General features: G+C 33.1%; 1 protein-coding gene across 8 annotated transcripts in view; it reads left to right on the top strand.

Annotated features, from left to right (window-relative positions):
* The window catches only part of LOC129748030 (solute carrier family 12 member 4), a 780,735-nt gene that overhangs the window by 504,544 nt on the left and 248,506 nt on the right, over positions 1–27,685 (top strand). For all 8 annotated transcript variants that reach the window (XM_055742491.1, XM_055742493.1, XM_055742490.1 and 5 more), the window contains one exon: positions 17,068–17,170. In XM_055742491.1, the coding sequence (XP_055598466.1) occupies positions 17,068–17,170 (103 nt within the window). The remainder of the gene's footprint in view (positions 1–17,067; positions 17,171–27,685) is intronic.

Below are 27,685 nucleotides of genomic sequence, written 5' to 3'. Positions count from 1 at the left end.
TGCGACCAAAGCATCCACCGGGGTTGGGTACCCGATCTCCGCTTAGGTTACTCGCACCCCAGCCGGCACCGCGGGGAGGTAGAGATAGGAGTTGTGAATAAGAGGTGATATGACCACTATGGGGTCTCGTGTTGCACATTATCCACCGTTTACCAGCCAAAACCAGCCAAAAATATAAAACGTTGCATAGAAATTTATTTTATATCATTTAACATCAGTGTTGCCGAATTCAACATTTAATGTTATTTTATTTATTTAAAAGCTTTATTTATCTTCTACATATCCTTCATCACATCCCTACAGTCCTTTTCACCGCTATTCTCAAGAAAAACTTTTTAATTTTTCGATTTTTTTATCGCTAAAACAGAATTTAAATTTTCCACATAAACTTCATCTCGATTCTAAATTCCATTCTTAGTATCCTAACTATCTTTACTCATTTTCAGCTGAAACTTTTCGAATCTGTACTTTTCCTGCCAAAAACAATCCAAAAACAGTCTTAGCAACAGCCTCTCCCATCTCTGATCTTGTTTACCAGAGCCAGAACAATCAAAGAAACATTCTTAGCAACAGCCTTCCCAAAACGGAAAAATATTTCAACAATTTTCAACTTATATTCAATCATATTTCTGAATAATTCTCGACCAACTGTAAATATGAAACTTTCAACTGTATGTACACTCAGAAAAATACTATTATGTATGCCATAAGATTCTCTTATGAAGTGGCGCCATAAGAAAAATTAATGAAATTCATAAGATTGTCTTATGACGCGAATGAATTCTCAAGATGAACGCCTACTTCAATGAAAGGTTGTTGCTTTTCATAAGAGATTCTTATGGAAACAGTAAATCACTTTCTTATAAGAAAAATTCTTGATATTTCATGCTGAAAACATTCACTTTATTGTTTGCCAAATTTGTTTAAAATTAAATCCTTCATGGTCACCATCAGCAGCGCATCAACAGACGGCTCCATCAAAGTTTTTTTTGCCGCATCTTAATCTTCGACCTTTCGTTTTTTGCCGATCAGCTTGCTGAAAAGTAAACAAATAATGTATTTTAGTTTACTAATATATTTATTCAACGTTCACACCAAAAACATCAAATCTAACTTACCATTCCGGAGATAACAATAACGTTTAACATTGAAGGAAAACTATAATAACTATGAACTGGCGATTGCTTCGTACTGTTAGATGATGAAAAGAAAACTGATGCTATGAATGAATGTGTTCATCATTTTTTCACAATGCCGTTTCTTCTATTTTTCATAAGAACATCGTATGAAAATTGAAAGAATTTCATAAGACTCTTATGAAAAATTAGTTTGGACGCAAAAAAGTGGTTCATAAGGTGTATCTTATGGAATTTATAATAAGATTTCCTCTGAGTTTATAATAGATTCAACTATATGTGTATGATTGGTTTTACGCACTCAATCATAAATATAATAGATTCAACTTTAGTCCTATGGTGGATTTTCTGCATACAACAATAAGTATAGTAGATTCAACTATACTGGTATAGTAGATTCAGCTATACTGGTATAGTTGATTCAACTATACTAGTATAGTTGATTCAACTATTCTAGTATAGTTGATTCAACTATAAATATGATAGATTTTATTATATTTTTATGATTGATTTATTGAGTTCAACTATTGATATTGTAGGATCAACTGATTTTTCGGTGGGAGAGCTGCACTCTTAACAATATTTTTATGGTAAATACTCATGATGGCTTTTTCCGGATAGTTAAAAGTCAGCTTTTCGATCCTTTAGCTGAGATGAAGGGCCACGTCGGTTTTGGGTTTCTCCATTAGGATATACTGACAGTTCTTTAGAGCACTAATTTACCAAAAGGCCTCAGCCCTAACCTTTAAACAAGAATGAAACCTATGTGGTTTATCTATAGGTGTGGACAAGAGTTCCCCTTGCACGAGTGTGAGAATCAGTTTTTTTTTCAATGTTTTGATTGCTACTTCACAAACGTTCATGAACGTCTCGACGCTGAAGTCGCCATTCGCCGACGGCATACAATGTTCTATGTAATTTCATAAATCTCAATCAAAGCACCCTTTCATTTACGCTTTTTCTTTCTGACGCGCAGCACAGCGACGTTTTTCGTGCTGAATAATAAACAAGTTTATTTGCGTCAAAAACATTCCTCCTAAAAAGATTCCATGGCTACATTTGGGCGCTTAACACTTGACTCCGTGATGGCGTTGCGTAACGTCACAGTCGTTCCTAAACAACTGTATGGATACAAGGAACTAATACTAAAGTTTTGGTTGTCCCCACCTATAGATAAACCACAAAGCATTACTACAACCTCTGTCAGAACACACACAACAATAAGGTTTCCTCCTGGTCGGTTTCTTGTGGATGGCAATCAATAATGTATAATAAAATTTATGATATTCAGAGTTGAACGTCTAAATCAATTATACATTGCTGTTGAATTGATTATATTTATAGTTAAACTAGCGGATCCCGTACGAACTTCGTTTCACTTTAAATCATTGGTACGTAAAAATGAGTTTAGAAAATGTATTCGAAACATTCTTTCGACAATTTTGGGGAAAAAATTCAACGGTGCTTAAAGTCGCTACTATTACTTTTACTTGAAATTCAAATTAAACGGTTGATTGGCTTTTTATTAAAATTTATGTGAGAGTGTTTTCTTCTCGATCAGTTGCAAAATCTAGACATTATGGCAGAAACATGTACTATTTGTTTGTGTGCACGACTCTTTTGCTTGACCTTCACACTTAAATTGGTATCAATTAACTGCCTCCAACAAAATTATTGCACAAAACAATGAACTTTCAATGAAACCCCCTTTTTCTGTCCCATGACCCGAAATTCGATAATTGAAACCAATTTGACGCTCCTCAAAACTCCCTTGTGCCATTTTTTCTTTTCAAATTACATATATGTAAAATTACGTCAGGAACTTGAAAACAGTGATCAGTGAATATAGACGCCCCTTTCGCCGACCCTTGACACGGAACATGCTACCTGGAGTCAATTGCTCATAGTTTAAAACCCTCATCTGAACATTTTCATCTCAATCCGATGCATGATCACGACAATATCGCGAAAACAGTGAGCAACTGACATGTACGGCCTTTTTTTGACCACGATTCAAAACTTGACATCTGAAATCAATTATCTTTTCTGTTAAACTCCCATGTGTCAATTTTCATTACAATTCTATGCTCAATCAAGAGAATATCGTTAAAACAGTGAACAGATAATAACCCCTGACCCCTGAGTTATGATTTGAAACCTGGAAGCGTCCCTCAAAACTCCTATGCGGAAATTTTCATCTCAATCCAATCCAATCCAAGAATAACGTCAAAATCGCAAAATCATTAAAGTTGGGTATGGACGACTCCTTCAGCTGACTTCTGATCCACATTCAAAACTTGAAATCGATTGCTCGTTCCTCAAAACACTCATGGGCTAATTTTCATCACAATCCGGTCTATAATAACGTCAATATCGCAAAAAAATTAATCAGTGAATATGGACGACCCCTTTGGCCGACCCCTAACCCTAAATTTGATAACTGTAATCGATTGCTCGTCTCTCAAAACACTCATGTGCAAATTTTCATCACAATCCGATGTACAATAACGCCAATATCGCAAAACCATTAATCAGTGAATATTGGCAACCCCTTTTGCCCACCTTTGACCCTAAATTTGATAACTGTAATCGATTGTTCGTCTCTCAAAACACTCATGTGCAAATTTTCATCACAATCTGGTGTGAAATAACGCCAATATCGCAAATACATTAATCAGAGAATATAGACGACCCCTTTGGCCGACCCCTGACCCAAAATTTGATAACTGTAATTGATTGCTCGTCTCTCAAAACACTCATGTGCAAATTTTCATCACAATCCAATGTAAAATAAAGCCAATATCGCAAAAACATTAATCATTTGATATGGACGACCCCTTTTGCCGACCCTTAACCCTAAATTTGATAACTGTAATCGATTGCTCGTCTCTCAAAACACTCATGTGCAAATTTTCATCACAATCCGTCTTTTAAAAATCTCATGTGCAAATTTTCAACACAATCGGACGAAAAATAACGTCAATATCGCGAAAACATTATTTGTCTTGTATGGACGACCCCTTTCAGAAGGGGTCATCCAAAAATCTGAAAACATTTTTCATCTTTCCTGGTCCTAATGGGTATCCATGCCAAATTTCAGACCTCTAGCTCTTAAGACGGCTGAGTCTATAGAGGACAAACAAACAAACAAACAAACAAACAAACAAACAAACAAACAAACAAACAAACAAACAAACAAACATACAGATAATTGCTTTTTATATATATAGACTAGCTGATCCCATACGAACTCCGTTTCGCTTGTAACTTGGAATATGTCATGAACAGTTTGCATGAAAGTCAATTGCCAAGCATTTTCCAAATGCACTTTTGAATTCACTGTTAAGTAATAATTGCAAAAATATTGGACGATCATTTTGTCTGTCGTCTGCTACTAAATTTGAAATCAGGAATCAATTGACCGTGCCAATAAAAACCGTGTATAAATTTAGACTCAATCGTTACATAACAACGCAATTATTGCCAAAAAGTTAAACCCTTTTCGGTGGCTTCTTATTTGATATCTAAAATCGATTGCCCTTCCCTCAAAACTCCCGTGTGCCAATTTTCAAAGCAATCTGTTGCATAATAACGTCAATATTGCAAAAAACCGTGAACAATTAATCTATATGGACGACCCCTTTCGTCGACCCCTGGAAAAATATTTGACATTTGAAATCGATTGCCTGTCCCTGAAAATTGTGCAAATTTTCATCCCAATCCGATGTATAATATCAACGATATAGCAAAAATATTGAAGGGTTAATATGGACGACCCCCTTTGCCGGCCCCGTACACTGAATTTAATACCTGAAATCCATTACTCGTCTCTCAAAACTCTCGTGTACCAATTTTCATCTGAATACGATGTATAATAACGACAATATCGCATCAACAGTGAATTGTTAATATGGACGACCCCTTTGGTCGACCCCTGATTTTAGTTTGGATAAGTAAAATCAGTTTTTTGTCCCCAATAACTCCTAAGTGCAAATTTTCATCCCAATCCGATGTATAAAAACGTCAATATCACTAAGATACTGAAAATTTAATATGGACGACCCCTTTCGCCGGCCCCTTACATTGAATTAGATACCTCAAATCGATTGCACGTCACTCAAAACTATCGCGTACCAATTTTCATTTAAATACGATGTATAATAACGTCAATATCGCAAAAACAGCGAACAGTTAATATGGACGACCCCTTTGGACGATCCCTTACACATAATCTGACATCTGAAATCAATTTCTCGTCTTTCAAAACACTCATGTGCAAATTTTCAACACGATCCGACAAAAAATAACGTCAATATCGCGAAAACAATATTTGTCTTCTATGGACGACCCCCTTCAGAAGGGGTCATCCGAAAATCTAAAAACATTTTTCATCCTTCTTGGTCCTAATGAGCATCCATGCCAAATTTCAGACCTCTAGCTCTTAAGACGGCTGAGTCTATAGAGGACAAACAAACAAACAAACAAACAAACAAACAAACAAACAAACATACAGAAATTGCTTTTTATATATATAGATATAGATAGATTAATCATACCACTATGCTTGAATTTAATATGTTGATAGTTAATTGCATAAGGTCTATTAGCAGTTTAAAGAAGAATCAATAATATTTATAGTTCAATGCTTGAATTCAATCATATTTAAACTTGAAACAATCATAAAGTTATAGTTGAATCCATAATATTTATATTCAAATGTGAGAGCACAACCAGAAATGTATAGTTGAATTTATTATATTCATAGTTGAATGTCTAAAATCAACCATACAATTGTAGTTGAATCTATCATGTTTACATTTGAATCAATTATACTATTACAGTTGAATTTATCGTATTCATAGTTGATTGCTAAGGTCAATCAGCAGTTTGTAGATTTGTAGATTTGTAGATTTGTTTATTCTTGCAACGTAAGATTTAAATCTATTAATTTGTTACAATTTGCGGGTGCATATTTAACTTGAATTTCTTCTTCTTTTGTAGTTGAGTTTATAGTTGAGTTTATAGTTTTGATAGTTACTTGCGAAAAAATTAACTACCTTTTGATGATTAGTATAACAAGCTAAAATAATGGAATCAAAGGTCGTTTCTTTTCTCCGTGAATCTGTGCTTTTCCTGTCGCTCTGTTTTTTTATCAGAGCTGGAACTATTCTAAAATATTCTTAGCAACAGCTTTCCCAATCTGTACTTTTTCTGTCACTATATTTATTTACCAGAGCCGTAATATAAACAATCGTAGCAGCAGCCTTAAAAACCGGTGTTCCCTTAGCCAATCCGTCTTTTTACCGGTGGTCGAATCTTTTACAAACTATCATAATAAACAGCCTTAAAATTCTGCGCACTCAAAGCCAATCCGTTTTTTTCACCGGTGGTTGAATCATAAACAAACAACCGTGTAGTGGATTCTAGTGGATTCTAGTGGACTAAGTGAATCTAGTGAATTCACCTTACATATTTAGTATACTATTGGCGTTTTGCAGCTAAACTTTTTGACATGCAGCGCCAACTGGATTTCACTAACAGAACTAACAAAAAGGTGATGATAGCTGTTTTCCAACACGGCAGTGAATACAAATTGTTCTCAAAACTAATTTTCCTGCGGAAACTGGACAATAACAATAGTTCTATTGGGTAAGAAAATCATTATTTGAATGGTTTCAATGATTTTTGGATTAAAGAAAAAAAACTTTTAACAATTTATCTGTCTAATTTAATTTGGGATTTGTAACAACGATTCTTAAAGAGGTCGTCTTGAAGTGTGGAACAACGTGTGGTCAACTGATAAGTAAGATTAAACTAGCGAATTCCGTATTCTCATGAATGTTGTGGGGCAACTAAGTATTTGAAGAAACATTTGGGTGTGTTTTAAATTTTTGTTAATTTTAATGTAAAATATTTCTTTACTGAAGTTCTGTATCAAAGTCAATTCCTTTTATTTCGCTTGTTCACGTTAATTCCAGGGGACATAGAACAGTTCACGTTTTTCGTTTGTCCGTTTAGGAGTGATAGATTTGATGCAATCCAGCTGCTGAAATGCTCTACAAATTTGCCGGCAAGCTTTGGCAGTTTTATCGAGTTTAACTGCATCCAAAAAGTTGAATAAAACCGGGTTCTTGATCTTGGGTACCCAATCAAATGTTTCGAATAAACAGGTTGAACGTCTTCTAGTGAGATTGAAATTGAATTTCGTTTTGGTGTAACGTTCTCATCCACATTATTTTTGAATTGATATTTCATCCGTTTGCTTGACCAGCTTCTGTTAGTTTCGAAGCCACACCTTGACAACTGATTCGATTATTTTTCGTTTGGTTATTGAAGCAGAATGTTTTTTTCGGGAACTGAAATAAGCTCAAATTGAACACAAGCTTGACATAAAAAAGTATGAGTAATTACGGAATTCGTTTTTTCTTACCATATTCTCCAATTCCTTCATCTTTAAATCATATTAAACACAAGTTTTTTTTTTTTAATTTTTTCCAATGTTTTTCTAAACACTACGCGTTTTGACACTTGGATCTTTAACATCATCATTTTGATCGCAGGGCCCTCTAAGTGTCGTTCCGAGCTGCAAATCACCAATACAAGTGTCATTTTATAAGGCCCTGAGAGCTAAAGTTTTATACGTGCATCAAAGCTGTTTTTGAGAAAACGCGCTTCAAAGCTTCCTATTTCTAGTTTTTTAAGGGGGGAGTAGGGTCTAACGGGTATAAAAAAAAACACCATTTTCACGATTTTTTTCTAGAGCTATCGTTCAAACAAATGTATTCAAATTTTTTGCATTATACAAAGCATTGTTAAAAGAACATTTAGTAATTTTTTTCGTAGAAAAATATTGAAAAATGAGCCGGTGACGGAGCACTTTCGAGGATGCATTTTAGAAAACATGATTTGCGGTGGACACTGTATCTCAGCACAGAATCATCTGAAGTCAAAAAATCAGAGCAAAATATTTTTAATAGATGTTTTTCTGGACCCCAACGTTTTTATTTAACTTAAAAATATTTTTATGAAATTTTTGTGGCTGTTTGAAGTAAAAACTACGATTTTTCACGAAAAAATCCGCCATTTTTTATCTGTAAAACCTCCCCAAAGTAAAAAAAAATAAAAAATAAAAACGTTGGGGTCTGGTATTTTATATGTAGAAAATATGTTCCAAATTTGAAAAGAATCGGATAAGTAGTTTTCAAATGACGATGTCCACAGACTTTAAAAATGTGCTTTCGAGAAAAACGCGTTTGAAGTTTCTGCTCTTGCTTTCTTGCAGTATTAGATAGGAGGAGATAAAGGCCTATAACTTCTACAGTTTTGCTTCAATTGACTTGAAAATTTGACACACCATTCTTGAAATGTTTTACAATAAGAAAATAAACATAAACCCCCCTTAAACATTTTCCAAGAGAATTTTTCCGATAGATTCGATTGATCGGAAAAGTATGACGGAAAGTTTTTAATAATCTGAAAACTTCCGCAAATATAGTTTGAAACATGAAAAATAGTGATGTATTATAATCTCAAAATTGACCAGTTTTGCCCCTTTAACGCATTGGTTCTGAAGGCGTCATACGGGTTAAGCAAACGACAAAATGGTAAAGTATCCGTTAAAACTTTCAAACTTTCGACAAGGCAACAAATATTTATATTTTACAATATTTATGACGCACTTATCAAAATCCTTTGATTTTAAAAATATATTTTTTTAACGATTTTAGAAAAAAATCCTTATTTCTCAGTTCTTAAACTGCAGTTTATCTAAAATTCTAATTCCTTTTTTTAATCAAGTACGATGTTTGATTCAGAAAATGCGATAACAAATAACGAATACGGTCTTTTATTTTTAGACTTTCAAATTCATAACGATCTGCTTACATTCGATTTTCGAGTTTTGAAGTACGGTTGTGCTTCTGGGAAAATAAGAAACACAATCAAGTTTTTGATTGAATATGAAAATACTTATAAACTTTTCTTAAATTTGAGCCATTTCAAATGGAGAAATGATTAAAAAAAAATGCTCAGATGTCAAATTATCTATTCATTTTCTAACGTGAGTTTTGATTTTTGTTTTTAAATCTATAGACTAGTTTTGAATTTTTATCTGGATGACTGAACCCAGCCTTGGCGCTGGATTATTATTTGTTGAATACTGTTTTATTTTAATTTTCATTTTATGCATTAACTGAATTTGATTTGAATTCTAATATTGGAATCATGTTCTATATCCTAATGTTGATTTCGAGAAATAATTCATCTTCATTGTTCTTTTTATTTTGACAACTATTCAAAATCTATAGTATTAATTTGTAATTTGAATCATTCCTTCTAACTAAATAAAGATTCTGCTTTTCAATGCTGTATGTAAAAAAAACTGATATCAATTTATGGCATTATTTCAGATTTTTAATCTTTATCATACACAATTTTTTATTCGTTTTTGGAATTTCAACTGAAATTTTCTTATTTATTTAAATTTTGAATTTTAAATGCTGAAACCACTTGCTTTTTGAAAATTTTAATTCTGCACAATAATTTTAGACTTGGACTCTGAATTGAATCTCTGTGTGTCACAAGTATATTTCTAAGGAAAATTTTTGATTTTAATTTTGACTTTGATTTATTCATCTGAAATTTTAATGTGATGATGTATTTAATCGAGATTGATCTCTTGGGTTTGAATAAACGATCTGCCGTTTATTTTTTGCATTTTATGAAGCAGAAATATAGCTTGTTTTTGAATAAATAATCTAGATTGTATTGTGTACAAACTGCTACGGATATATCTTTAATTTAGATGAGAAAACAAATAATGAACTCCAAGAGAAATTGCCCCGGACCTCCTGACAGCCCTGAGATGTGTAATTTAAGGTTGCCAGAAATGTTTCAACACGACAATTTTGTATAAAAACCGGGCCAAATCCAGGCATTTGATTTCAAAACTTATGTCCGAAAATCTGGGCAAATTTTGTCAAAACTAAGAAATTACTCAACAACAATAAATTGAAAAAAAAATTTCCCCCAAAACTCATCGACAAATTTTAAATCGCATTTTAACCTTCATGAAACTTTCATGATTATTTTTATAAAACTAAAAAAATTCGTTTTGGAGGCATAAATAAAAAAAAATTAAACCAAATTTGTTTGTTTTTGTTTGATTTTCCAAATAAATTGAAAAAATCTGGGTAAAATCCAGGCGTTTATCAACAAATCCGGGCAACCGGGCCAGGCCGGACTATTCCCTAATTTTGTATTAATTATCCGTGCAAACCCAGATAAAAGCGATAAATCTGGCTAAGGCTACACTAAGGTAATAAAATAAGCGCTGCGATATTTACTTTACAAAAAGATGAAAAAAATAAAACTAAAAATATATCCAGAAAATTCACGGACGCTCGCCTTTTTATCTGTTTTTGCTCACCCGTCCGTATGAAGTTCGAAAAAGTATGGAAAGTTCAGTATTTTTGGCGCAGATAGAAAGAAGTGTAGGTAAAGCTCAACGTCAAAATAATTGAGAATATTAAGGAGGTTTTTACATTTTTCTTATTCATATTTTTGTATAGAATCGCAGTATTTATATAAAAACCATTAAAATCAGTATGAAATTACCTTTCTGGTGAACATAAATTAATTGCGGAAATCTCATAGTTAATAAACTCAAACTGCAGTGCAAAGTTTAATTTAAGTGCAAGAAAATCTGAGAAATTGCAAATTTACAACAAGTTCGAAAACCAGCTCCCTTTGAAAATTCGTTAAAAATCCTCTGTATTTCGTATTTTGACAATATAAAAATGCAAAAATGTGCCAATAACGTCAATATTCCGATCCTCTTTTAAAAATTTAACTGATATTACTTTAACAATTTTGACGGTTCATTGATTGATAAGATCGGGTTTTACACCACTTTCAGTATTTTTTGTGGTCATGATCTTAAGAAATTTAAGAAAAAAAAATCCTTTTGTGCAACATCTAACTTTAGCTTTTTTAGACAATAAGTTTTTTTTTTGAGCATTTCGTAGTTGATCTACCATCTTTTTTTCGAAGCTGGTTTTTTCAGATTTTTTTTGCTTAGACTTTCAATACAGGAAAACTGAAGTATTGTAAGTGAATAATGTCTGAAAAACATTTTTGAGTTATCGGTTGAAAAACAAGAGAGATACAGGGCCGTAGGAAGAACCGACTCATGGGGGGGGGGTTTTGGTGACTAATGTTTACCTATGATTTTTTACTTAACAACTCAGGAATTAAAAAAAAAATAAAACAAATTATGTTTGTAACTATATGATTATTCATTATTTGAACTCATTAATATTTCACGTATGAAATAATTACTTCAAAAAAGACACGAATGCCACAAGGATGGAAAAGTGTCATTGACAAAACCTTTAAAAAAAGTAGCTTTAGAAAAGTGGTCTTAGTCTAAAGGGTGAGTTATTTTTTTTTTTATTAAACCTCTAAAAACAAAATATTAAATTTGCTTCCATCGATGGATAATTTTTTTGAATTTATTTAAAAGTCTTTCAGATCAAAGTTGTATGATTTGATCATAAAATAAGTTCTTTTTAGGGTAGCCCTCAATTTCTTAAAAATAAACTTATTCAATACTCAAATCAAACAAGCCCAATCTTCTAAACTCTTTTGCAAATTCCAAAATTCTAACCTTTGATGAAAATAAATACAATTTTCCAAAAAAAAAAAAAACAGGAAGAGAAAAAAAATAACGAATCAAATTTGCTTGATGCAAATTTGCACTAAGTCTATGATTTTAGTTTGGAATTTGGCTTTAAAAAAGCTACTATATGAATAATGTTAAACAATACACCATGAAAATAAAAAAAATTAATTCAAATACTATTTTATGCTTGTGATTTTCAGCTGAATTGTGTGTACATACTAATTCTGATTAAAAACTTTGAAATCTGGAAATTGAATTGACAATTTTTTAAAGTTAATGTTCTCTTGAATTTCTCAACAATTTTATGTTGATTGAAAAACGCATTCACAAGCTGAATCTTTTTCTGAATTTTAAATCTGAATTTAAACCTGAATCCAAAAATTAAACTTTGAATCTGTTTCTGAATTTCTATACGTTTTTCGAAATGTACAAAAAATACGATTTAAGAATCTTAATTCCAGATTAGAATTTCATGAGCCAAATCTTAGAGCCCTCATTCATGGATCTATTATTGAAATTCTCTAGTCCTACTTTAATCTTAATTCATTATTTCAATCATTTATTTTTAATCTGTTTTATGAATCTGATTGAAAATGAGAATTTCTAATGATGAATCTGAATCTGGTTTTCAATTTTGAATCGCCTCTTAGAAGCTTTTAATGTTGAAATTTTGTGTTAGAAAAAAATTTAAGAACTTCGAATTTGAATATAGAACAAATCTCTTCTTTTTCCACATTCGGAAAACTATTATCAAAATATTGAAAATGCATTTGATCTTCGAAAAACATGATTCAAATTTCATATGAATGCAAAACCGAAATCGAACACGGGTTTCCTACTTTCTTATAATTATTCGAACTGAAAATCAAGAATCCCAAGCTTGATACACCATAAGAAATACGAAAATATGTAGAAATACAATTCTGGTTATAGGAATATGGAACCAGAACCTCCAAAATGGGTTAAATTTAAAATTTAATATTCAGACCTGAATTTCTATGATGAGGTTGCCAAGATTGGCCCGGATATTTATTATTGAATAAGGGAAAAGTCCGATCCGACCCGATTGCCCAGATTTCATTGGAAATGCCCGGATTTTGCCCGGGATTGTCCTCATTTTCATTCTCAAATGAAACTTGAAAAAAAAATAGTATTGTAATTTTTTTATGTGTTCAAAATTTTTGCATCAAGTTTGAAAGAATAATCATTCTAGATTTTTTATGGGTAATTTCTGGGTTTTGACCAAAATTGCCCGGTTTTGCCTGGATTTGGTCAACAATTTTTAAATCGAATACACGAATTCAAAACATTTGTTCGGCCCGGATACATGCTGTAAAAAAATCTGACAATCTTATTCTATGCACAAGTGAGAAAATTTTGAAAAACTGTAGCAGAATTTTGTACTTGAAATGGGTTTTTGAGGTTTTTGTATTAGTTTTTAGTTCAGATAGTTACTCTTGAATATCTTTGCTCTACTATCATAATTTGAGTATTTTTTTTTCGATTATAGTCGTTTTACCATCTTTATGGCATTCGCGACTTTATCACCGTTACAGATGGCGGATCGTTATTGAAAAACTTATCCGGTACAACTGTGTTCGATGTTTACTCTTGGGCTCGAACTCGCGGACATCGGCTCAGGAGACAACAGACTTGCCAACTGAGCTATATCACAAGCCCATAATTTGAGTATGAATTTAAAATTTTGAGTGTAGAGTAGAATACCTAGCTTGCTTTTTTTTTTGACACTCATGGGGGGGGTTTAACCCCCAAAACCCCCCCCGTTCCTACGGCCATGGAGAGATATATTTATTTTGGTCAGGAGTGTCAAATTGACACTCCATGGACTGTAATGGGTAAAAATTTCAGGGACGGATGAGGGTTAATGACTGCCAAGAAATCATATCTGGGAAACATAAAAATTCAGCGATCTTAATCTCGGAACTCGTTGGACAAAATTCTTCAAGTTAAGTATATTTGAGCTACCAAAAGTCTTGTGTTAAATTTTACAAAACAAATTTTCATTGTTAACTTTATAACATTTGGGTTATGCTTCTAAGTTGAGGTTGCCAAAATTTTTCCAGAACATATCTGGGCCGGAACAAATATCAATTTCTTCTTTCTTCATTTTCCAAAAAAAAAACCCGAAAGGGGGAATAAATAAAGTTTGATGTATTTAATTGAATTTTTCGATAAAAAATATTTGATTTATAGGTTTTGTGCATTGATAAAGTATGCAATTGAGTTGCATACAATTTTTCATGTAATTCATTCCAATTTATTTGCTTTTCACAATATTTTTTATTATCGGCCCCTCGCGATTTTCCAACTCCCAGTGACAAAGAATGATTTGAAATTAGTTCCGGCCTCAATATAAAATCCTGGCAAAATCAAGGCATTTGATTTCAAAATTGACGATCGAAAATCGTGCAATATACGGCCAAATTTTGTCAAAGCCCAAAAATTATTCAACAAAAATTGAGAAAAAAAATGAAAAAAGGATTTAATCAAAAAATCATTGACAGATTTCAAATCGTATTTAGGCTTGCGAATTATCTTTTAGGATTATTTTTGCAAAACTTGCTCAAAAAATTTTGTTTTGGAGGCATAAATTAACCCATTCGAGACGGCGGCTTTTTTCGAACGCGTCCCCCAGGAGCCAAAAATTTTTATTCTTTGATTCGATCAATTTTTATCTAAAAAACATGAATACAATGAAATTTTCAAAATTTAATCGTAAATTTACGAAAAACGTCCATTGCACACCGTGTGTGCAGTCCGCTCCTCGAAATAAAATTATTTCGAGGAGCCGCATTGCACACACGGTGTGCAATGGGCAGAAAAATGAAAATACACCATTCGAAACATGATCAACCTTCGTTTCAATTTTTGTTTGGTTATAAAAGAAAAAAATATAATGCAAAGAATTGTAATGTGGTTTGAACCAACAATTAGTGTTTTTAAAACTTTTTCCAATAAAAATTTGTTTACTCTTGTGATTTATAACGACGGTTTCTACTTTGTCTGTTTCTACCCAATTTTTTCTCTTGTGGATATTTTTCTATCCAAGAACTATTCAAGTAGTCTAACTATTAAACTCCGGTTAACTTATCCTTGTATTGATTTAGAACTATATTTCATAAAAAATATGCAATGAAAAATTTAGTGTTCATCACATAATCTTCCATACATTTTTCTGAATAGCACCTTGGAAAAAGGGTGATTTGTCCAACATTTCATGAAGGCACATCGAACGGAGCGTTCAAATTTCAAAAAATTTAATACAATATTAAAACTAGAATTTCCTAGAAATTCATAAATTGATTGTTTGAATACATTTCATGAAAAATTCAAAAAATTCAATGATGATGATATTATAAGCAAACACTTACAGAGCTAAAGTGTATTCCATTTGGATTTTTTACATAAATTGTAAAAAGTAACCAATAATTGAAATTTTATTTGATCATTCGATAGCTACCGTAAATAATATTTTCAACTATAAGATAGAGATTTCAAGAACATCTTTGTGAAAGTAGAATCTACTAAAACTCCCCGCCAAGGGCTAAAGAACCCAATAGCACACTCTAAATCTTGAGAATTTAAAAATAAGACTTTGCAATACGGAATTCACACAAACACTATACACCAGGTCCAAGATGCATATCAATTTCACTTATTCTCTCCACACCATAACCTAAACAATCAACATCGCAAACTTCCACAACAACAGCACAAATAGCCTGCAAATGCCCTATTGTCTGTATCGACAATAGTCTGTACGAAACGAAAATCTGTCTGCGCTGCCTATATTTATGTCTTTTTCATCCCCAGATATTTTGAAAACATTTTCATTCACAGTGAAACCATTGTCAAATTATGTTTACCTATGCTTTACAGATTCGATTGGTTCAAGAACCACTAGTCTCATCAAAATCATAAAAAAGTTGAAACAACTTCCATTGCACACACGGTGTGCAATCGGTCTCATAGCCTCGGAAAGTCATTGCACACACGGTGTGCAATCCGTCTCGAGTGGGTTAAAAAAATTACAACATAATTCGATTTTTTGTGTTTTAATACCGAATAAATCAGGACAAAATCCGACCTTTTTTTAATGAGATCAGGAAAACCGGACTGTTCACAAACCAGGCAATCTGGCAACCTTAATCTAATTGTAGCATTCTTGCGACATGCGAAACACGTGAATTCTCGTTTTTGGTCCGCAATGTTTTTACCAATTAGATTATATCCAATTTGGAGAGAAGTCGGGTATACCATGTAAAAATTCCTTCTACATTTGTATTCATTCAAAAAGAGTGTAGGGCTCGTGATATAGCTCAGTTGGCAAGTCAGTTGCTTCCTGAGCCGATGTCCGTGAGTTCGAGCCCATGCGTAAACATCGATTAGGTACAGTTGTACCCAAATATGTTTTGCAATGACTGTCCGCCAACTGCAATGTTGATATAATTCGCGAATGACATACAGATGTTAAAACGACTATTATCGAAACAAAAAAGAAGAATTTAGTTATAATAATTTTATAGGAAAAAAAAATTAAAATAAATTCAAAATTCTGTCTTACAATTTCAATTCATTGAAAATATTTGTGATGAATCACAAAAAATAAAGCACCGCGGTGCACCGCACTACTTAGAAGTACAGTCCTCACAATAACAAAGTTGGTCCAACTCAATCTTAAACAAAAATACTTATCTAAGCAAAGGTCTGCTTCCAGACGATATCAGAATACTTCCCCTCTTCAAATCCCAACAAAAACTTAAGTTGCCCCATCAACACGCTTTAACCTCCGTCACAACGCGCTGCTGCTGTTCGCCTCAAGACAGTAGTAAATTTATAAGTTATGCAAACAAATTTGACATGAATTAATTGAATTATGCATTCCATCCACACAGTTCAGGACTTAATGCGCTCTCTGCTTTCCATCTGCAAGAAGCTCAAGGAGTAAGTAAGAGGTACTTCTTCTTCCTCTGCTTCTTCTGAACCAACAACGACGACGGAACGACCAGTCAGTCCTTAGTCAAGTCAGATGGAGTAGGTCCATTCGCGTTTCATTTGACTGGAACTGGGACTGAGACTAGGAATGGGAAGACCGCTTAGTAGCAGTACTTGTGCTAACTATTTGATTTCTTATTTGTTTCCCTCTTGCCGGTTCCGGTCTTCTTCTTCCACTTTGCTCATAGCTCTCTCTCATCAGCATCATTTTTCTTTCTTTCTTTCCATTTCCAGATCGCTCGGGCCCGAATTCGGTGGCGCTGTCGGGATATTGTTCTACACCGGGACAACCCTGGCGGCGGCCATGTACATAGTTGGTGCGGTTGAAATCGTGCTGGTAAGTAGAAGAGAGTCCTACCAGCTAAAGAGTCTTGCAGTAGTTGCTTGCTGATATACATACCAACTCTACCTACTTAAAAGTGCACCAGCAAAAGTACCACCAAGTACACTGTACTCGGGTACTTAGTTAACATTACGCGAAGCAATGGCTACGTGGCCAACAAAAGACCGGAAGACTTCCGAGACAGAAGGGTTCCAGGAACAAGGCATCCAAAGCTGGGGGTTTATTCATTTTCAACACATTTAAAACGATAATTTTTAAATTTTGAGATTTCCGATGAAATGTATGGTCTGGAGTCAAAAATTTATAATGTAAACTGTACACTGTTGACTCTAAACTAGGGTGACATTGGATAAACTTGAAAATTTCATTTTCGATTATTTGTTACCGAATATACACATTTTGTAGCATGGTCCAACAAAATGCCCTGTGCATAATTTAATCTCAACCGTACCTGATTTAGGGGTGTCTCAGGACGCTCAAAGATTCGATTATTTGATCCTCAGTCCCCCAGTTTTATATTTTTTATCATTGCTGAACACACAGTGTGCAGCAAAGATAAAAAGAAATAAAACTTATTTGATACTGCAAACATTAAAACTTCCGACACTTCAGTTAATTGAAAAATTAAACCCAAAAAAAAGGATGCTGACCTCCATGTCAATCGCTTATTTTTCTGTGCCAAAAACACACTGCTCCAAAAATGAGCTGTTTCCAAAACCATCATTGATAAAGGCACTATCTCGGGTATAAAATGTTTATTCGAGAGAAACAAAAAAAACTACCCATGGATACTGAGATCGAATTGATCACTCATAACTCCTGACGAGGTGTTTTATCAAATAGTCTAACCGAGCCTGTTCGAGAATCGATTATTGTCTCCAGGGTTGTATATTATCGAGGTACTAACACAGGCTTAGTTCCCAGTGAATTCATTAAACTTCATTATTTTTTTCTTTTGGCGCCTTGGGTCGATTATTTTTATTATGCGAAAAGATGCGGAAAGTTTTTTATTTCTTCCTCATGTATTTATCATCCTCATTTGTTTAATGACTCTTATGTAGATGCACAATGCCAGTTTCTCAAAGCTAAAATTTGTATTATTTTTGGGTCAATAATTTTGTGCCAAAGTCATTCGTGGGGTTCATTCAGCGAAAGATTTGATAAATCGGTGCACTAAAACCAAAATCCGTATTTTATAAAACTGATAAACCGAAAACTTCCAGCAGAACAAAGCTGTACCAATATATTTGGATACTGATTTGAAAAAATTGATGAATTCTTATAGAGATGTACCGAATATTGACCTTTTCAACTATTCGGTGAAACGAAAATTTGGGAAGCTAATCAGCCAAGATGACATGAAATGTCAATAGATGGATCAAGAAAAAACACAAACAGAATTTTGTATAATGTTGGCCAGTTACTTTTCCCGAGCATTACTGTAAATGCACTTGTGGTCAAAAAAAGGTTAAGCCGGTAATAAATGGTACAGGTTCGAGTACTAAATGGTACTCTAGTAGCCTCATGCAAATGAAAAAGCGAAGAGACGATCTTTATAAAAAGTTTCTAAGAACGAAATGCGAAAGAAGCTGGCGAAAATACAAATTTGTAAGGAAAGAATATTCACGTGAAATAAAACTTGCTAGTATCGACCAATTCAAGATGAGCTTTGTAGAAATCAAAATAATGGAAAATTGCTATGGAAAACGATATTACGATTAGTAAGTCTAAATGCTACAAAAGACGATTCGGAAGCTTCTTGTACCCAATTAACAAGGTTTGTGAGAAATTTGCAAATTGTATTGAAATGAACCAAACATTTCTAAAATTATTTTTCAAATTTGATTGGCCGTAACTTGTGCATGTAATACTCTAAATCACGATTCCAAACCTGTTCAGTTATGTTATTCGAATAACAATGTTTTTATTTCACTGAATCAACAACTGCTATTCTCATTTAAAATAAAGTCATGCATTAAAGGGTTAAAGACTATTATTCAAGTAGACTGCAAATAAACAAATATGAATCATAGTATTCACGATATAGAGAAAATAATTCTGGTGGCCCCCAAGGAAGCGTTCTGGGTCCATTTATTCATATTATACATCAATGATATGAAACACTCTCAACGTTTTTTTTTTTTTTTGTTTCGATTATAGTCGTTTTACCATCTTTATGGCATTCGCGACTTTATCAACGTTGCAGTTGGCGGATCGTTATTGAAAAACTTATCCGGTACAACTGTGTTCGATGTTTACTCTTGGGCTCGAACTCACGGACATCGGCTCAGGAGACAACAGACTTGCCAACTGAGCTATATCACAAGCCCACTCTCTACGTTATGATCGTCACAAATTGTTTGCAGATGATTCCAGTCTCCTATAGGAGTGGTGATGACTTAGAGCTCGTTATCCAAGAGGCAAATGACAATTTCATAAATATTTCTGAGTTTTTAAAACATAAAAAATTGTGTCTGAATCTTAATAAAAGCAGCTGGATGGTTATTGGTAATTGTCAAAAAAGAATCTACGCAGAATTACCAATTGATGTTTGTGCCATCGAAAGAGTGCGTCAACCCAAGTAACAATTTAGATTTTTAAGGGAATGCAAGCCAACTATGAATTAAACCTATAAAACCGCGTTCGGTTTTGTTAGAATCTATAAAACTCCAATAGGTTCTGTAGAGTAAATTTTAAAGCCTTGTCTTGTCAAATCAGTTTTTCAGGTTCTGTTTTAATTTAGCTTAGAAAACCTATTTATTATATTATGTTTATCTACAAACAATTCTGCTGTAGGATTTGGTTTTCAATAATAATTTTTAAAACAAATGAATCTCATTCTAAATAGGTATTTTACAAACAAAACTGGAATTTGTTCATTATCATTCTGTTAAGAAATTTAATGTTATTTGCTCACTCTAAATACTCGATTTGAAAAATTATTTTACTTGCGCTTTTAAATTTATCGCAAATATGTATGTGAAAATTCTTTTAAAAAATGTGGGCCTGCTGTAAACTTTTATTTTTTCTTGTAGTCGTTCAACAATTGTTTCCATATTATCTCAGCCATAAGGATGTCGAAGCTCACTCGAAGCATGAAAAAGTTGAGGATTACTTTCTAAAACAGAAAACCACCGTAAAAATTTATCATTGATGGCCATGAAAATGACGATAATATACAAAATTATAAATAGTCGTATTAGGACATTCAAAACAGTATAATATTTTCTTAAATTACCAATCAAATTTATATAAATTTTTAAAAACTTTTTCGTCTTATAATTGTGTATTGAGTTTGAAAAGGAATTTTGAAGGAATTCTATACACCGGCAAGGTTATGTAGCAATCTATAAGTAATTCCAAATACGCTGCTTTAAGCTAGATGGGTTTTATAAAATCATTCTAAGGAATCTCATGAATACAAAAAGTCCGCAGACCCTGTAAGAAATATTTTCAAAAGAATGAATCACGTACATTATAAAACCGTTCTGATTCAAAGAATGTTTGCGGTAGAATATTGAACTTTTACTAAATTAAATTATTCAAATGGTTTTTGATTTTTTTTATTGAAAAACCCTTCCACAATATGTTATTTGTTCTTCTCATAGCACAAAATATACTTTACACAGAATATTTTTGAAATATCAAAATTTAATGTGGCACAGTGCAGACAAATCACTTTCAATTCAGATTTCATAAGTTATGAATCATAACACTACTCTCAGCAGATAATAAATAATTTGTAACTTATCATTAAAAAACTTATTTACTACAAGGCTATCTGTTCTTTTTTACATACTTTTCATTTTTCTACTCTACTTATATAAACTAACTTAAATTTAGCCAACTTCCGACATTTGCAGAAAATGCATTTTTGTTGTTCCACCTATTTTCTCTTATTTCTTTTTGCAACACAAACAAACTAGGATTTTTACGGTTTTGCATAAAGTATAATATCACTTTTGCTACTAACCAAAGGCCGGCTTTTTCATGTTTGTAATTGTCATTTATTTTCTTCATCGACATATTTTTGGGTTTGTAATTCTTTTCAACCGTTGTTGCAATATGTTCTTTAACCAAATCCAAATTTCGTTTGAGTTTTATACAGTTTTTAATTATATGGATATACGAATCGATTGTTTGAGAATTTTCACAAAGATTTACTGCCAATCTACCTGTGTTATACTCAAATAACTTATTTTTTGTTAACAAGGTCATTATACAGTAAAAACAGCTGTGATTTACTTTCGGCAAACGCAGATCTGTGACCGTGAAGTTTTAACTTAAGCAAAGTCCTGTTTCCAACCAGTGAATTCCGACTTAAGCATTTTTTTCTTGAAATACTCAAGAGCACTGTGTCGACGATATCAGAACTTGGTCCTCCGAATACTGCATCTTTTATGAATAATGCTTTTGCTTTTGATTCCACGTCCACAAGTTTAATTCCACTTTTTTTCATAATCCAATTATAGCCGCTTTCTCTCAACTTTGAATATTTGTCCAGGTTCCTAGATGAAACGTCCAACATTTTTTTTATTTCGGCAATATATTTTTTATCTGGGGGAAAAACTTGACAGACATACCATAGTTTGGAAAGTATGAATACATTCAACAGCCATGCTCTTTCAAGTTTAGATTCCTTTTCGAATGTTGGTTTATTCGGTAAGAAATGTCCTTTATTAGTTTCTCAAAAGTTTTCCGGATAACGCTTGACCATATAGATATTATTACTCCGAGTATTTTAAGCTCTGATGCTTCTCTTACTCGTTGAGGACCACCTTTAGCATTGTTGAAACGGATGTAAGCCGATTAATCCATGTTTAGTTTGACACAAGATAGTTCGGCAAATGAGTTTATGATTTGTAAAACCAAATCAAACTCAGCCTCGTTTCTTATGACAATGACTAAGTCATCAGCATATGCCAATATTAGGATGAATTCGGAAGAGATCAATATTCCAGAAACGCACGTCTTACAGAGCTTTCAATTTTTATTACTTTAGTCATGAAACCACTGAAAAGAATACGAGAATATGCAGAGGCATACAAATTTTTCAGACATTGAATGAACTGATTTGGGATTCCGAACAAAACCAAGAGCATTCCATGAAAAACGGTGATTGACTTTGTCAAACGCCTTCTCAAGATCTGTGCTTAAAAAGGAATTAAACTTTTTTGATTCTTGGGCTTTTGCAACTAATGAGCGATTTTTTTTTCAAATTTTCTGTACAAGATTGATTTTCCGTACAAGCGATTTGTCCGCGTCCTACAAGTTTTTCGGACACTGAGCATAGCCTATTAGCCAAGATTTTAGTAAATAGCTTGTAGTCTGTATTTAGCATGGCAATAGGTCTAAAGTGGTCCAAATTACTAGCATCTTTCATTTTTGGTATAAAGGTTATGATTCCAGTAGTGAGTTCTTTCGATGGAACCAGAGAACCATTCAGATATCCGTTGAACAGGTGTAGCAAATGATTTATAATGGTTTCAAAATGAATTGAGTAAAACTCGTACGATATTCATCTGGTCCTGGACTTTTATTTTTGGCAGCTCCTTTTATTACATTTTCCAACTCATTCTCCGAAATAGGGTTTATCAAAAGTTGGGCATCATTACTATTCAAAGTGTTGGTAATTAAAAGCTGGAGAATGACTCAATAGTCGATTCGTCAAAAACGGTATTGGAACATTCAAATATCTTACTGTAGTGTCTCGTGATAGTGTTTCTTAGATGATCAGTGCGATTCTTTTGTCCATCATTCATTGACATCAAGTTAGAAGTAATTCATTTGATGGATGTGATTAGTTGCATGAAAGATGTTGTTTTTTTCATTTTCTAACAGAGAGAAACCTTGTAAACATGAACCATAATATTTCATCCGATTATGCACGCTTTCTAACAACTTTGCTTTTGTAAGATGCATTTCATCGTTATTTTCAACACCGTCCATTCTTGCTCTTGAAACATTTGGAGTGTTGAATTTGGTTCTTTTTGTATTCCCAGAAAAAGGTAGAATACAGATTATCTCATATTTGTATTTGATATTTCGACCGAATAACTTCAATGAAACTCTTACAGTCTATAGAAGCTTTTGTTCCTTATAAACGGACAAGCTATTCATTTGCAAATATAAAACCCAAATGACTTGTAATGACCGTACAAGACCGTTCAGTTCGTTTTATAGTGTACTCAAAGTGCCAAATAAAAACAATATCAGAAAAGTTTAAAGTATTGATATAAGTCGGATATATGTATAATACGCTTGTTGATGTCCTGGAGCCTAGTTGTCAAATCACATGCTTTACAAACCAATAAAAAGTATTTTACATCGTATATAAACTAGCGTATGAAATTTATAAAACCAATCGGAATTTTGTGAACAGGAAATTATATTTCATAGCACATATTGACCATACAATAAAAAAAATCACCAAAAAATATGACTAATTTGCCGAATTAACCGATGTATGACTTTCTGGTCAAAAGTAATTTATGTTAAATCCGTGATCATGCACACTTTGATTATTGCGCTACAGTATTATTTCACGCAACTGACACTAGGTTGATCTTGATCTAGGTTGACACTAGGTTGATCTTGGATCGATCTTAGCGAGATCGATCTTTTGAACTCAAATTTCTATTTTTTTTCTTTAATTACGATGATTTAGAGATTCAGTTTCAGGCTGAATATTGATACCTGCCCCATCCGAAAGATTGCTTTTCATTATTGGTGCTACCATACCACTAAGATAAAAGACGCCGACTTAAGAAATGACGTGTTTTTCTCTATACTTTTGAGGAAAACCTATTTTTTAAATGCTCAAGTAATCGAACGTTCCATAGAACGACTAATTGAAAGCTTACTCAGCTGTAATTAAGCATTTATAGCAGGGATGAGGAACGCGCGGCCCCCGAAAGATTCTTGTGCGGCCCGCGGAGATTTTTTTTTCAAATTTCATTTTTTAGACTTTTTTCCTCGATAGATTTATAATAAAATACTACTCCATACTAAACCTTAGAAAAATTTTATGTCAGTAACTTGAACAAATATACATTTGACTCACAATTTTTTGATTTTTGACTTATTTTCAAGCGTTTTGAGCACTTAGTATGTTCTTTTTAAAGAAAAAGTGTAATATTATGAATTTCCTAAAAATATTATTGGTTCATTTATTCAGATAACATTTCTCCTATTATTCAATGAGCATTTTAAAATTCAACATTAAAATTTGGAAGGATAGAGATAACACTGGCAAAAAACAACTATTTACTACTATGCTACTATTTAACAAAAAAAACTATTTTCGTTCGTGAATATAAAGGGTTCTCGACATGATCGACGTGAGATTTTTATCGACATGAGTTCTCGACAAAGATGATATGTGTGATTTGTCTGAAAAAGTCTGGGACGAATAGTTTCAAAAATTTCTTATAGAAATCATACCAAACATCACCAACTTTGAAATTAGCAATCAGCATTATCAAGTTTAGATAAGCTTAAGCTAAATTTAGAAATCCTATGCCAGTAGTTTCCTTAAAAAATTAAGAAGAATAAAATTTTTAATGTTATTTTGGACGAAAAATGTTTAAAAACCTGTAAAATAATGTTTTTTTTTAATCTGTGAAATTTTATATCAGCAAAACAACCATTGTAAACATCTCAATGCAATGAACTTATACGAAACTTCAAACTAAAAAACGTATTTTTCACCATTTGCTAGAAAAGATTCTAACGTAAATAAAATGAAAAGAAAGCAAATGGTGGCTATTAAGAGAGGGAAAAATATGGATGAGTTTCCGATCCAATAAAAAACCCTTCCGAAGGTGATTAAGTAACTTATCGTTATTTAATCAGCCGCTCTGGTTATTAATGGTGGTTTTTCTAAAAGAAAATAGCGGGGGGGAATTTACCTGGGATTCAAGAAACCAAGATTGAGAACTAGAACTTTTACGAGATTTGCTTAAAAACCAGAATGGGAATTCTTTTGTAATTTCGACAACTTTTCACATCGTCTAATCTCTAACGGAGTCTCAAGGGTTTTCATCGTTTGTGGCGAAGAAAAATAGGTTTTCTAGAAAGATTTGAATAATAGAAAAACACTTTAAAAAAGGAATTTTAGTAAATTAATTTGGATAAAGATTCAAAATATTATACGTAGAAATTGAAAACATACATTTTTATGGCGCATACATTTCATATTCATATGTATGATCTTTCCTTAAGCTTGCCAGGTTGCTCGGTTATATCCGGGTTTGCTAGTTAACTTGGGAAAAGTCTGTCCAGGCTCGGTTGCCTGGATTTCATAGAAAAAAATTCATTTTATGTAATTTTATTTTGATTTAAATCTCGCTACTTTTCGTGAATTTTTAATTTATTCAAATAATTGATAATTGATTGGTCATATATCTTGCAAGAGTTTCGAAACGTGGGTGCACGGGACCCTTTCTGCAGTAATAAGTTTTGTTAGTCAAATATGAACTGTTTGCTGAGAGTGTTGGATTATAACCCCGAGGGAAATCTTTCAGTGGTTAGCTCGCCAAGAAACTAGAACTCCAGAAGAGGGAGAAACAATTGCTTCTGCCCCAGTTGTAGAAGCAAAAGATAAAAAAAAACTTCTAACCTATAAGCTGCTATGAAACTATGAAAGAAAAGTAATCTGTTTCTCGGCATTTACAACGCGGGTGGGTAGCTAGCAATGTGTCCTAAATCATGATGCCGTGTTCTGGACCGAATCCAATGTAGCGGAAATAAAACTTTCGCATGACTAGCTAGCTGCTCTAAGTGAAACCGGCAAAACTTCTAACATCATCGAAAATTGAAATATAGCTGAGCCGGGAAAAATTTAAAAGAAAGATTTACTAGATTAAACTATACTGGGGTTTTTTCGACTATTTTGAGAGAGGGTGAATAGGATCTTATTTTTTCATTCCCATTAGTTTACTTTATGAAGAATCATTTTCAAATGTTCCTAAGACTCATTATAAGTAAAGACATTGTTTTTACACATCCTTTTTACAATGTTTATAAATTCATAAATAAGTGGATCATGATAAAAGAAACATGAACTGTTGTTTTAATCAAAAACCCCTTCGATGTTGAATCTCGTTCTTCTATGGCGACCGTCATAAAAATATGAGGTGTTGCTGAGACAATGACATTTCAGAAGAATTCATGTCTTGTGTATTGAGCAAGGTCAAAATTGAAAAAGTGGGTGTCCTTTTTAGCGCTGTGCTCAGATTTTTCTACTTATAACAATTTTTTGGTAATATAGTGTTTCAAATGAAAAAGTTGAGCAAAAGTGCATAGACTACATAAAAAAAATTTGCCTTATATCCTTCAGTCCTTCAAAGTGTCAAACGTTGATAACTTAGTCAAGGACCAATGAAGACGGTACAACTGTACCGGTTTTTTGGCACTAAAGGAAGGCTTTTCTGATGATAATGTCTTGTTTTTGTAACCGGAAGCAGACACCATTGATACGATTATTTTTCAACCCAAGTATTCCATCTTTAAAAATTACAATCTGAAAAAAAAGCACAAATGCGCTGGATTCTTCTTCCGTTTTCTACAGAAAAGAAAACGAAAAATGAGCACGTTTGCTCAGCACAAAATTTTCACTGTTACAGCCAGAGTACGTGATTATGTCTGGGCCTCATGCGTGTTTTCGTGGGCGGCGATTTGGCAAGTGATTTATCATCCCCTTTTCCCGTTTGCGGCCTAGAGAAGAAAAAAAATTGAGCGAGCCGAAAAAATAACGAGAAGAAAATCGGTAAACCACAAAACCCAACGTCATGGAACTCAACGAGCAGGCATTTGAGGAGGAAAACGCAAAAAAAAACCATCAAAATCAGCCTTCCGAATGTTTTTCTCCGAAAAGCAAAGGATTACTTTCAGAGGGCAAGGATTTTGCGGGTAGTGCTACCGAAAAAAAATACGAAAAACAAAATGTGGGTCAGATCAGCATTTGCTTTGGCCTCAGTTGGTCCTCGGTGATGATGTTTTCGGTTTGCAAATTGGGATGCTTTCATGGGGACGAACGATTTGCCCGGACAGGGGTTTTCATTGATTGCGACTTATGGCGATTGGCGATATCGGACGTCCGTCGTTAACACACACATTACATTGAATCAATTGAATGGAACATCACAGAGCATTTGAAGCGAATTTGCGAAATCGTATCAAGACATTGTTAAAAACCCTTTTTTTAAATTTATGGGGTGCGTAATAGGATATTTTTTGATCATTTCAAAGTAACAAAATTATTTACACAATACGCATAAAATTTGAAATCACTTATACAATATGCAACCAGAATTTGTTATTGAAAGTCAAATAAGCTACTCCCAGTTTTCAAAGCCAGCAAAGTTATAAAATAATTATTGGATTTTTTTTAGAAATATAATAAAATTTAATTCACACCGTTTTTTCCAAAATCATAATTCGAATCTAAATAGAAATCCTTTGAAATACAGTGTCTCAGAAAAAAATGAGATTTCAGAATCTGAAGTT

The sequence above is a fragment of the Uranotaenia lowii genome, chromosome 2 (assembly GCF_029784155.1).
Source record: "Uranotaenia lowii strain MFRU-FL chromosome 2, ASM2978415v1, whole genome shotgun sequence".
In the NCBI taxonomy this organism is placed as follows: Eukaryota; Metazoa; Arthropoda; class Insecta; order Diptera; family Culicidae; genus Uranotaenia; species Uranotaenia lowii.
Note: the sequence above shows the minus strand (reverse complement) of the source record. Positions and strands in the feature narration are given on the sequence as shown.